The sequence below is a fragment of the Giraffa tippelskirchi genome, chromosome 9 (genome assembly GCF_054371585.1).
Source record: "Giraffa tippelskirchi isolate mGirTip1 chromosome 9, T2T-mGirTip1v1.2.pri, whole genome shotgun sequence".
NCBI classification, from domain to species: Eukaryota; Metazoa; Chordata; class Mammalia; order Artiodactyla; family Giraffidae; genus Giraffa; species Giraffa tippelskirchi.
In genome coordinates this window covers 50098477-50111645 of record NC_137283.1, presented here as the reverse complement: position 1 = coordinate 50111645, position 13169 = coordinate 50098477, and the positions used below count along the sequence as shown (strand labels likewise).

At 39.5% G+C, this 13169-nt stretch overlaps 1 protein-coding gene across 6 annotated transcripts in view; it reads right to left on the bottom strand.

Moving 5' to 3' along the window:
- Nucleotides 1–12823, bottom strand: part of SMARCC1 (SWI/SNF related BAF chromatin remodeling complex subunit C1) — a 122429-nt gene extending 109606 nt beyond the window's left edge. For 3 of the 6 annotated variants that reach the window (XR_014064220.1, XM_081525822.1, XM_081525824.1), the window contains exons 1-2: nt 12274–12593; nt 5072–5191 (exon numbers count right to left, since the gene is read on the bottom strand). Coding sequence is in view for 2 of the 6 variants with exons in the window: in XM_081525820.1 (XP_081381946.1) it covers nt 5072–5191; nt 12563–12757 (315 nt within the window). In the remaining 4 variants the exon portion in view is untranslated. Of the gene's footprint in view, nt 1–5071; nt 5192–11042; nt 11089–12273 lie in introns of all 6 variants that reach the window. The other 3 variants (XM_081525820.1, XM_081525821.1, XM_081525823.1) reach the window with 2 other exon arrangements.
- Nucleotides 12824–13169: the final 346 nt, after the last annotated feature.

The following is a 13169-nucleotide window of genomic DNA, read 5'->3' as shown; positions in this document are numbered from 1 at the left end:
CAATATTTTTTTGGATCCATCTCCTAGAGTAATGGAAACCAAAATAGACAAATGGGAAAAAAATAAACAAATGGGACCTAATTAAACTTAAAAAGTTTTTGCACAGCAAAGAAAACCATAAACAAAATGAAAAGGCAACCAACAGAATGGGAGAAAATATTTACAAATGATGCAACTCAAACAAGGGATTAATTTCCAAAATAGACAAACAGCTTACACAGTTGTTTAAAAAACAACAAACCAACAATCTGATAAAAGAAAAAAAATGGGCAGAAGATCTAAACAGACATTTCTCCAAAGAAGACATACAGATGGGCGATAGGAAAATGAAAAGATTGCTAATTATTAAAGAACTGCAAATCAAGAAAGGAATGATGCTGAAGCTGAAGCTCCAATCCTTTGGCCACCTGATGCAAAGAGCTGGTTCACTAGAAAACACCCGGATGCTGGGAAAGATTGAGCACAGGAGAAGAAGGGGTCGACAGAGGATGAGATGGTTGGATTAATCACTGACTCAATGGACATGAATTTGAGCACTCTGGGAGATAGTGAAGACAGAGAAGCCTGGCATGCTGCAGTCCATGGGGTCGCAAAGAGTCAGACACAACTTAGTGACTGAACAACGACAAATCAAAACTACAATGAGGTATCACCTCAAGCTGGTTAGAATGGCCATTCTCAAAAAGGTTACAAATAATAAATGCTGGAGAGGGTGTAGAAAGAAAGGAATCCTCCTATATTGTTGGTGGGAATGTAAACTGGGGTAGCCACTATTGAGAATAGTAAGGTTTCTTAAAAAACTGAAAATAAAACTACCATATGATCAGGCAATCCCACTCTTGGGCATATATTCAAAGAAAACCATAATTTGAAAAGGTATATCACCCCAATGTTCACTGCAGCACTATTAACAATAGCCAGGACATGGAAGCAACCTAAATGTCAATCAACAGAGGGATGGATAAAGACGTGGTACATATACAGTGCAGTATTACTCAGCTATGAAAAGGAATGAAATCATGCCATTTGAAGCAACATGGACAGACTTAGAAATTAGCATACTAAGCAAAACAAGTCAGACAAAGAAAAACAAACATGATATCACTAATGTGTCAAATCTAACTTTTTAAAATGATATAAATGAACTTAAAAACAGATAACCAAAGAGGGCTTACTATAGCACAGGGAACTCTACTCAATATTCTATAATAAACTGTATGGGAAAAGAATACAAAAAAGAATGGATATATGTATAACTGAATCATTATGCTTTAAACCTGAGACTAACACAACACTGTAAATCAACTATACTTCAATACAATTTTAAAAAACAAAAAACATAAATAAAAAAGCAGAATAAAAAATCAACTAGTTTTTCGTGTTACAATTATGTTTGTGTTATGTATGCATATGTACTAAAAGCCTTGAAGGAATTATGGAATAACAAGAAATTTTACTTGTGGAGGTAAAAAAACGCTTGTTTCAATTCATATCATGTTTGCCTGTGCAATATATTTTTAGCCTTACAAAGCACTTTTTTCCCCCTAAATCTTTCTAATTTCTCAGCATTAGATAGAACATACCCTATGTTGAGCCAGCTGTTTAACACCCAATATGACTTAGTGAAGTGACATAAAAGTCACCCACTCGTGTCCAACTCTGAGACTCCACGGACTAGGACCCACCAGGCTCTCCTCTGTCCTGTGGATTTCCCAGGCGAGAATATTGGAGTGGGTTGCCATTTTCTCCTCCAGGGAATCTTCCCAACCCAGGGATTGAACCCAGGTCTGCATTGCAGGCAGATTCTTTACCATGTGACCCCCCAGGGAAGCCCTTAATATGACTTAGGAAGTTCTAGTAAGTTCTAGTTTGATTAAAAAAAAAAAAAAAACAGCCCAAATAGTGAACTCTTTTACACCAGTGCTAGTCATTCAGGGAAAAAAACTTTTTAAGGTAAATATCTTACATGTTTCACTTAATCACTGTCTGCTTTATTGTCTCTCTCCTTCAATTTTGTTTTACACCATTACACCTTATTGTATCAATCCCTTTCCTCTGGGAAAAAGCTAAACACTATTTGGAAAGAAAAAGAAGTAAATCTGGTTCCTCTAGCACTAAAGCATGAATTATTTTTAAGTACAGCTTATGCCTAAAAATATTCTCTTTAAAATCTTTAAAATTCAGAAAAACTATAATGGATTAGTTCCCAAGAGTTAAATATTCCCCAAATAAACCTTCTTGTAAACACTATTTTTTAAGAAACTCATATAACCCTAATTAGGAATACCAATATAATACAAATCACCTTACATAAAATACTTCATATAATGTACGTGTACATTTTATTCTAAATGATTTTATACCTGATAAAATATAAACTATACGTATTATAGTGTTTTAAATGATAAAAACTTCAACCAGTTCCTGATTTGATCATTCTAATCTAGTTGATAATGTAAAAGAACAGGAAACAAACACTCAAGTATTTGGAGGTAAAGGAACATGGAATTTTCAGATGATTCAGAATATGCACAAACACATAGAGAAAAACAGAGTGATAGAGCAACTGTGGCAAAATGCTAAAAACTGGGGATTCCAAATGAAGGGAAATGAAAGTCCTCTGCACTATTCTTGCAAATGTTTACTTTCAATTAATTTTAAACTTATAAAAGTTACCCCCAAAACCTCAATCTGCCATAATACAGAAAATAAAATATGCTCATTATTCAGCTGAATAGCTTCCATTTGTAAAAAAATGAGCAAGTACCTCCAATACCTAAACATGTACTTACAAATTATATACATGTATTTACTATAATGCTAATATACTATCTATGTAACTTAAATCACACGTTAAAAAGTAGGTATTTTAAAGAGTAACTAAAAAATAATTAAAACAGAAGGAATGCTCTTGCTCTACAAATGTGAATTCAACCAGCACCCAGTAACTCTCAAATTCTTCCTCTAATTCAAGCTTTTCTCTAAAACTCCAGATCTCATTTCCAACTACCTACAGGATTTCAAACTCAGAGATGCCCTACAGGAGAGCCAACTTCAAACAGACTAAACTGAGTACCTTTCTGAGAAACCTGCTTTTGCACTCTAGCTTTCATCTTAGGGCTAAAGCAATCTGCTCAGTGCAGTCATCCCAGGCAATTCTTTCTTATTTTAGCCCCCCCAACCCCTCCTCCTACCAAAAACAAACAAAAAAACTCCCCACAAAGTTCTACCCCTCTCACTATTTCAATTCCTTTCTATTCTGACTATAGCTCACTTAGATTTTGAGGGCAGCTTCTTCATGGAGACATTTTAAAGCCTCCAATCTCAAGGCTTCCAATTCATTCTTCACATCAAAGCCTGCAGGATTATTATAAAACCCAAAATTGATTAAGCCACCTCTACTCTCCCCCTTGCTCTGGTTCCCAACCACTTTCAAGATAAAAGCCACACTTCTATCATTTTATGACTGATTCTGGCCCATCTGTCTGCCTACTGTCCTCAGTTCTAACCCTGTTGAACTATCTGAAACTACATTAAAGTGCCAAAATTTTCTCAGGCCTTTAGGGTTTTACATACTGCTCTCATTGCTTGAAAGTCTCATTTTCCAGCATGTCGCTGAAGAACTCATACTCTACTTTCAGGACTCAGTTCAAACGTCCCTTCCCTGGGAAAACATTTCCTGAGACCACAGGCTCTATTCATACAGCTCAAACAAAGAGTATAAGTAAGCCCCTTGAGGACAAACAAAACACTGCATTACTCCTTGAATTCTCAGAACTTGGCACATACTCAAATGCTTAATATTTGCTGAACTCAAATCAGTGGGGATAGGCAGTACCCTTTAATAAATGTTGTTGGGTTAACCAGGTGATCATATGGAAAAAGATAAAACTGGATCCATTGCTCATAATGAATACCAAGATAAATGCTAGATGGATGGGGAGTTACATGAAAAAACCCACACCATACAAATAATACAAGAATGCATGGCTGAAACCCTTTATCACCTATGAGTGGAGAAAGAATCCTAACATGATTCAGAAAACCACACTCATTTATTTGACTTAATCAAAATAAATGTCTGGGTGGCAAAAATACCATAAGCAAAGCAGACAGATTTATTCCAAGATCAGTAAAATAATATTTTTTATTCCTATTTATATCTGAGAGATCAGCGAGTTATTAAAACAAAAAGGTTAATGATGAAATAAGGACACACAAACCGGAAGCTTTTGAGATTTTAAAAAAAAGTCTACCGATAATAAATTCAGTAGAGGCAACAAATAGCAGACTGAAACTACAAAAACCCAAACTAAGAATTAGAAGACAAAAATTACAGGAAAATATATGACAGGTAGTTCCCAGAAATCTAGTATTTGTACAATCAGAGTTCAGAAATATAAAGAAATACAGACAAGCAGAGAAGACTAAGAGACCGAATGTTCCCAGAGGTAAAGAAATGTAACTGAGTCTTCAGATCATGACTTACGAGAACTAGAAATGTTTATGAATTTTAAAGATCAGTACGAAAAAGGGAGAAATCAACAGGTAGTGTCAGATTTTTCCGTACAAAATCAAATATTTAAGAAAGAACAAAACCTACAAATTTCAAAAAGAAATAAAACATGACCAATTTCTACAGCAAGTCCAACCTCTAGTCAAAATACCAACTTCAAGGGGAACAGAATCATATTCTCACATAAGCTCAGAAGAATCTCATGGACAAAATAAAAGAAATTCCACAAAACAGCATTCTAGCCACAAGAACTGAATCAGGAGAAAAAAAAGGAAAAGACTTAGTAAAGACAATAAGGAAATTACAACATAGTAAAATGTTAACAGGTAAGTCTAGGTAATAACTATTGTGATATTTAATGCCAATGTTAAATGACTCCTGAAAAAGATGCTTCCTATAGTTCAAAAGCAGTAACATTTTACAGCAAAAATTCTGTAGAGATTCCTCATTTTCCCTATTCTATACGATAGCAGAAGCAAAATAAAGAGCTACAGGCTGCACTCAAAAGAGTACAGAAACAGAAGCTGTCCCAGTGTGAGAAGGTGATGTACTTACCGGGAGTTTGGTGAAGGCCGGGTTGGTGACATGCTTCCCAAAGGCATCTTCCTGGAACTGAAGAAGCTGTACCACCAGCCCAGCCAGTGTTTTATTGGTAGGAGCATCCGTGTGAACATACTGCAAGATAAAGACAAAGACTCAAAAACTGGGACAACTGTGCAGAAGACAATGTTATTAGCTTACTTCTTAGTACCTAAGCACTGGCCCGATGGCAGATTTTTAAGTGTCTGAGACACTTCTATAAACAAATATTGCGGGCAGTGGGCTGGATAAATTAACACATCCTTTTAGGGAACAGATCTTAAGGATGAGAAATACTATGTCCAAGAAACCAAATCCAAATCATCTCACCCCCACCTGGATGGTGAGATCCTGGACCTCAAACTCGAGCCTGATGCTATAAGGGAATGAGAGCTATTGGCCACTCAATTTCGTATGTAGCCAGAGAACCGACTGTGTTAAAAGTTTTTCAAACTAATCCACAAACTCTTTGATGCTCCTCTCATCTAGAAGTGGGGATCTATGCCCTCTTCTATTGAATCAGACCATCCTTAAGGACTCACTGAAAACCAATTAGCATGCAAGAGAACTGATGCTGTGTGACTTCCAAGGATAAATTTAAAAAGATCAGACAGCTTTGCTTCCAAGTAGTTCTTTTGGGACACCCACCTTTTGAGCCCTGAACAGCAACAAAGTAGTCCAACCACCCTGACACCACCACACTGAGGAAGCCCAGGGTACCCAGAGAGGTCACGTGGAGAGGCCCCAGCTGATGTCCCAGAAGACTGACAGTATAACCTCCAGACACAGGAGTAAAGAAGAGTCCAGGTGATACTGGTCCCCAGCTGTCAAGTCACCCTCAATCATCAAACCTCCCCAGTCAAGGGCCCAGACACCACTGAGCAGAGACAGTCATCCCGAATATGCCCATCCAAATTCCAGACACACAGGAACTCTTAAGCATAATAAAATGGTTGTTTTATGCCATTGCGATTTGAGCACAATAAAATGGTTGTTTTCATGCACTAAAAAAAATACACATGTGTGGGCACTTAAAAATGGTTATGATGGTAAGCTTTACAAGTTTTTGGCCAAAATAAAAATCTTTTTAAACAAATGTACATGAAAAGTTATCCATGCTGATGTGCGTAATGTCACAAAGGGCAAATCCATGGTAGACAGCAAGTGAACATCACAGCAAGGAAAGATGAGAGTACATGACAGGAAAAGCATAAATTAGTGAGTTCAATTAAATGTAGTTTAATTTAGTATTAAGCATTCAATATCACTTTGAAAGGCCATCAGTTTTTTTTTAAACCTCCAATTCTGAGCAGGAAAAAACATCTATACTTCCATTAAAAAAAAACAAAACACTATTTCTCTTTCGGGAAAAACCTCTTTCCCAGCACCACCCCACATTTCAAAATTAATGTTTCTATTGCAGTAAATACTGTCTGATACCTATACAGCAAAATATCAGCTATATCATCTACTGTTAGTTACAATGCCTTAAGTTGACTGGTTCTCAGTATGTGCTACTGCCAATCAAAGAGAGAGCATAATATATTAACAAGAAGGCAGGCAATTCTTCTTAAAGCTTAGTATCCTCTCACATTTTTATTTGTTCAAGTATACTAGCTTTCCTCTCTACATGGAACAGCCAGCGTAAGTTAAATTTTGCCAAAGGCTGGTATTCTGTTGGAATGCTTTGTTTTACATGAAATCTTCTAGACCAAAGGTTGGTAAAATCCAGCCCACTGCCTGTTTCTGTGTGGCACACAAGCTAAGAATGGCTTAACATTTTTAAATGCTTGGGGGAAAAGTTTTAAGAAAAGTATTTCATGACACATGAATATTATATAAAATGCAAACGTCAAGTGTCCATAAGCAGTTTTATCAAAACACAGCACACTCATTCATCTGCACTTTCCTCCAACAGCGGAGTTGAGCAGTTGCAGCTGAGACTGCATGGTCTGCAAAGCCTCAATATTTACTCTCTTGCCCTTTTATAGAAACAGTCTGCCTATCCTTGTTCTAAACTACACCTTTTTATCCTTACAAATAGCTTCCTTTTATATCAAAGGTGTTCTGTAAAAACACATTTCCATAAGGCTATGAAGTGAAACCTGTGTCAGACATAAGCCAAAAACTGGAAACATGTTTCATACAATTAAGCACATAAGATGTCAATCTGTTAGTGTAAAATAATGGTTCTTAAGTTTTAGCCCCACTCTCAGTCAGGTCCAAGAATCTGCATTTGTAACAAGTTCCCATGCTACAGTATGGGAATGGGCACTACACTTTAAGAACCACTGGACTTTCAAAAAAAATCCACTTCAAATATTGTCATATGTCATGTATTTCAGTTAAACAACACATCTATTATAATCTAAAAGTTAAAAAACTAGGTAAGCAATTTTTAAATGTTAAAAACTACTTACAATTCCCCTTTCCTACAATACCAATTCCCATAAAAACCATCAAGTTTAATTTTCTGAGGACTATTGTTCAACATAGTAAATCTTTAAGGAGGAATACTCAATTTTGACAGTAATACTGAACATAGTACAACCTTTAATAAAGAGTAAACTCTTCGAGTGTAATCTACAGAACTGGCAAAGTATGTTGTACATACTCACAAGGTAACTTTACAATCTTTAATAAGTACAAGCTTCTCCAAGGGATCTTATAATGTACTGCAGGTTTTTCGCACATGGTAAAGCAACATGAAAAATTAATACCTGCAGACAACCGAACAGTGTCAAACCCTAAAATTGAAAAAGGCACCATTTGGAGGAAGGTTGTTCAGCTAAAACCAAATCAATCCTTTAGGCAAAAATGAATTGTTAATGACCTATATACATAGTTTTGTATGTATTCTAAACTTTACCACTATCTACAGATGTTTCATTTAACCTACTGTCATTCAAAATGAGAAAGATTTCATGTGGACAACCCTACAGTTTCAGAATAAAGATAGCAGGTTCAAAGCTCAATCAAAATGATTACCTTAGGTATATTAAAGTCCAACTTTTAAACTATAAAATATTTTTTAACTGTTTAGATACTTTTTCAAATCACTCACAAAAATTATCAAACATGAAATACATGTAAGAGATGACATTTTTAACTCATAAATTTGACATTAACATATTATGTAAACTATACTCATACCCTTTCAAAAGGCAGGGTATGACTATTACAAGATTTTAAAATCAACTTTTAAAAATTTCGAAGAGTAACATTCTATTTAATCAATCAGAGGGATCAGAAGATATAGGCAAAAGTATCACTAGTATCTCAAATTTATATAATCCTATCTTCAAGGATTATCTCATTTGATTCAAAACAACAGCCTACAGGAGTTACAAATGAACAAGTAAAAGTAGATATCAAGTGATCTGCTCAATGACATCAATTAGTGGCCAAGAATACTGAACTCACATTTACCAACCCAATGTAATGCTCATTCCACTATCCCACACTGACAGTTCAACTCCTCCCCAAAATCTCACCTAAACATAAAAAGATCCTAATAGGTTTCAAGATAATAAAACCTGATTAAAGAGGGAGAATTTAATGATTATACAGACAACTTCAATCATAAAAATTTTATTTTTAATCCAAAAAAAAAAAACTCCAACAGCATGTTTTACTTAAGACAACAACAACAAAAAATCTGTTAGTCTCCAAGTTTTGATTAAGAAAGTTAGGAAAATATGCTTAGAAAACTGTATCAATAAATCTGCTTTATACTCCCTGTGATATTAATAACATATTAAAAGTTTAACTTATCCCTAAACAATTCTATTGCAGCAGATGTCCCATATGAAAAAAATAACTGTCTTAACCTGTTAAATACTTCATGTAAAGGGCATGGAAATACATTCCTTGGGCAATCTATTCTGTTTTAGTGATCATCGCTAAATCTAAAGCATCTTTATTTAAATCATCCTGAAATCTTTAATTTCAGGAGTAAGCCAGACTTTGGGAAGAAATTTACCTGGGAGCTTAATAGCTTACAGACACACTTCACCCTCTCAAGGTTTTATCATCTGAAAACCACTCTGAAATATGGATAGAAAAATATCTTTCAGTGTTAAGGATGAACGATACACACCCAATAATACAAAGCAGGCAGCTTAGGTAGATAACCAGCTTCTGTACTGCTGTAGTGGACTGAAAATGCAACCTTGGGCAGTTTCCACTTCCCTGAACTGGTCACCTGCTCTAGACTCCTGTGGCAAATAGAAGCTCATCCCAGTCAGGAAGTATTCACTCTCCTTTCTGTAATGCTAAGGCAAATGTATCAACAAAAGCTAAATAAATAGGTTTCTAGAGGTTTCTAGTCTAGTTAATCTGTTCATTCATGGAACGAAGATTTACTAAGCACTTTCATACATTCAGAAGACAAAAATAATACAAGAGAGCTCTCTTTTAATCTGAAATCACCTGGCTTTTAGAAGCAGGTGCCAGTGTCTTATCTTTTCCACAATATTGTGAGTTTCTTAAAGAGAGGGATTACGAATAGCAAAAAGAAAAAAAAGGGGGAGTGGTTGGAGCTGGAGCCAGGTGGGCCTTCTCTGAATCCCAAAGTTGTAACTCCTAACTGTAATTCTTAGAGAACTTACTTAAACCTGAAGTCTCGGGTTTCTCTCATGGGGAAAATGAAGTAAATAATATCTATCATACAGGACCACTGTGAGGATTTAAGCCAGTTATGTTTTAAATGCCCGGATAAAGTGGATGCTCAAGTTGTCCTCATAGTGCATGCATAAACCCATCAGTAAAAATGCTACTATCAAAGTCATGTTTATTTATTTGCTGAGAATTTATTAATTTGAAAATACAGTATTAAATGTAACACAAAAGTTAAAAAACCCATCAATGTGTACACCAAGGAGAGATATAGTGTATACAGAAGAAGCAAAGAACGTTCTCGTAAATATTTTTAACACATCAACACCACTCTCAGAGGCTGATAGGATTCTGACTATCAGGTCCAAGGATATGCAATTCTGAATCTGAACAGGCCTAAGAAATACATTCCAGTTTTATGAAACACTGAGAGGTCAAACATAACTTTAACTCTGTCTTCAAGGCCTCAGGGACACGGAGCCAGCATTAGCCTGCTGGCTTCAACCCTCTGGGACAAATCCTGCAATCAGGCTCACAGCCACTTTCTCATACACCCAAACCCAGCTCTGAAAGACTATCCAACCCTAAAGCGGCCCTCTGAAAACTGGGCCAAAAGAGATGCAGTCTGGAAAGGTAGAAATAACTTCCTTTTTTCTATTCCCTTCCTTGCTATCCAAAGGAATATTCCTCCTGAGTATCTCTTTGTTAAAACTACACTGATAAAGTAATACAATATTATATGTCAATTATATCTCAATAAAACTGGGGTAAAAAATCCAGCCTGGGGCTTCCCTGGGGGTCTAGTGGTTAAGAATCTGCCTTGCAACATTGGGACATCAGTTTGATCCCTAGTCCAGGAAGATCCCACATGTTGTGGGGCAACCAGGCCCCTATGCCACAACTACTGAGCCTGTGCTCTGGAGCCCATATGCGGCAACTACTGAAGCCCTGAGCACCCTAAAGCCTGTACTCCGCAACAAAAGAAGCCACTGCAATGAGAAGCCCATATGAAGAGTACCCTCCTCACCCCCCACCCCCACCCCACCCCCCCCCTCTGAAACGACAGAAAGTCTGCGCGCAGCACCAAACACCCAGTGCAGCCCAAAAATTAACTAAAAAAGAAAAAAAAAACAAAACCCTAGCCTGGGAGGAAGAACACTTTAAGATATATTAAGACCCAAAATATTGCCTGAAGGGCACGTGATGAACAGTAATTTCATAATATAAACATATTCAATTCCCTTAGCTACTACCGTAAGTTCTATTGTTTACACACAAAAAAAGTGACCTATTCACCAATGTACAAGGGAAAATAATATTGTCTACTTACATATAAATGAGGAAAATCTACAATCTCAAATGTGACTCCAAAATTCCTGGGGGAATAAAGTCAAAGCAACAAATATACTGTAAATAAGAATATATGTCACCTCTCACTTTCTAAAAACTGATACGTGTGTTGTGTGCCTAGTCGCTCAGTCCTGTCTGACTCTTTGTGACCCCATGGACTGTAGCCCGCCAGGCTTCTCTGTCCATGCGGATTCTCCAGGCAAGAATACTGGAGTGGGTTGCCATGCCCTCCTCCAGGGGATCTTCCCAATCCAGGGATCGAACCCAGTTCTCCCACATTGCAGGGGGATTCTTTACTATCTGAGCCACCAGGGAAGCCCAAAACTTGAGATAAGAAATGGTGATTTCTGAAAGTACCACAGTGGAGTATCAAAAGAACCCAAGACTCCTGCCCATGCCTAACAACTTACAAAAGCTGATGAGTTTCACCGCACTGTACACCCGAAACCTAAAGTAGGTTTCTAGACTACTTAATCTTTTCATTCATTCAACAAACATTTACTAAGCAACTACTAAGGGTCAGGCAATGAGGATCAAAAATGTTCCAGGACACACTGCAGTGAACAGGCCAAACAACGTCCTAGCTCCAGGGCAATGGTCCACAACGGAGGAAGTAGAGAACTGTGAAGGGTGTTCAAGAAATTCTGGGACCCAGTAACTTTTTTTTTTTTGGCAGTCGGCTTCCTTACACTTTCTAAGGGGGTCAGTCATTCCTAAATAAGTTACATAAAGGGGAAGCTAAAAAAGTTGTTCTAAACAATGGGACTAAGTCACAACTTTCAGTACTAATGACTCAGTCCAACTAACACTGCAAAGGCAGGACAAGCAAGTAAATGAAAATAATCCCCAAAAATGGTATGAAAACAAAGGTGATATAAAGTGGGGTGACCCAACACGAACGGGGTTCTCAGGGAAGGCCTCACATTAACTACAAGTCAACTCCCACTAGACATAAGCAGAGGGAACTGTGAAGTAAAAGCTGTCGTTCTTTTAATATTAGTGAGTTCCCATTAACACTGTAATCCATTATATTAACTTGCGGTTACCGACGTCCGAGTACAGCGGTCCACAGTCCTCCTTTAGCATATCAACTACAGGTTTAAGAAAACCTTGGTTACCTCACTGGACTTTGAAGACTAGTCTCTTAAACAAAACTTGCCGCGGCTCTTACAGCTCGGCTCAGACAGTTTTAATAACCACTGTTCACACACCTAAAGCGGCTAACAAAAGAGGAAGGAGTCACACCACCCGCTCCCTCACAAGCGCGGGCAGGGGCTTTCGCCCGGAATGCCTGGCTCCCAGGAGCGGCGCCCCGAGGGCCGGCGGAACCGGGGCGCGCGGGCGCCGAGATCTCGCGGCGGGGGCGTGGCGGGCCCGGCGCCTGCCTTTGTTGTCCCTCGTGGCGCGCGGGGGGAAGGGCGGCCGAGGCCCGCGAGGCCAGCAGCCGCCCCCGGCCCCCGTCGCGTGGCCTCCCCGGCCCCTACGGGCGCGCGGACCCACCTTCTTGTAGTGCTTGCCCAGCCAGACCCGCACTGAATCCAGCTGGGACACCGTCTCCGGGCTCTCCCAAAACTTGCTCGCCGGGCCCCCGTCCTTCCGCCGATAAACGGCCAGGCCCGCGGCTACCGCCGCGCCTCCTGCGCCCGTGGCGCCGGCCGTCGTCCCCAGCCCGCCGCCGCCCGCTGCCGCGGCCATCGTCGCCGTCCGTCGTCCACACCGCCCGGCCTGCTCCGGCCCTCGCGGCGTGCCCCGCTCGCACCCGCGCGCGCGCGCGCGCAGCCGCCACCGCCGCCTCCTGGCCCCGCCCAGCCAACCCCCTTCCGGCGCGGAAGCCTGGCCCCGCCTCTTCTCGGGACCGGCGCCCAAACCGAAGAGGGCACGCGCGCACGCATGCGCAGCACTCGCGCCGGGTGGGCCTAGGACGAGCCCCTCCACCCGCGTCTTCCGCCTGGACCGCAGACTGCTCACTCGCTCCACCTCACAGCTTGGGCTTCCGCGCGTGTGGCTGTTTCCCCGGTACCTGCGTTGAATCGTTATGTAGTCTACAGCTGCACGGTGGTTTTGTGTCACCGTCTGCCACCTCCGGGGAGAAAGGAGCTGGTGTGAG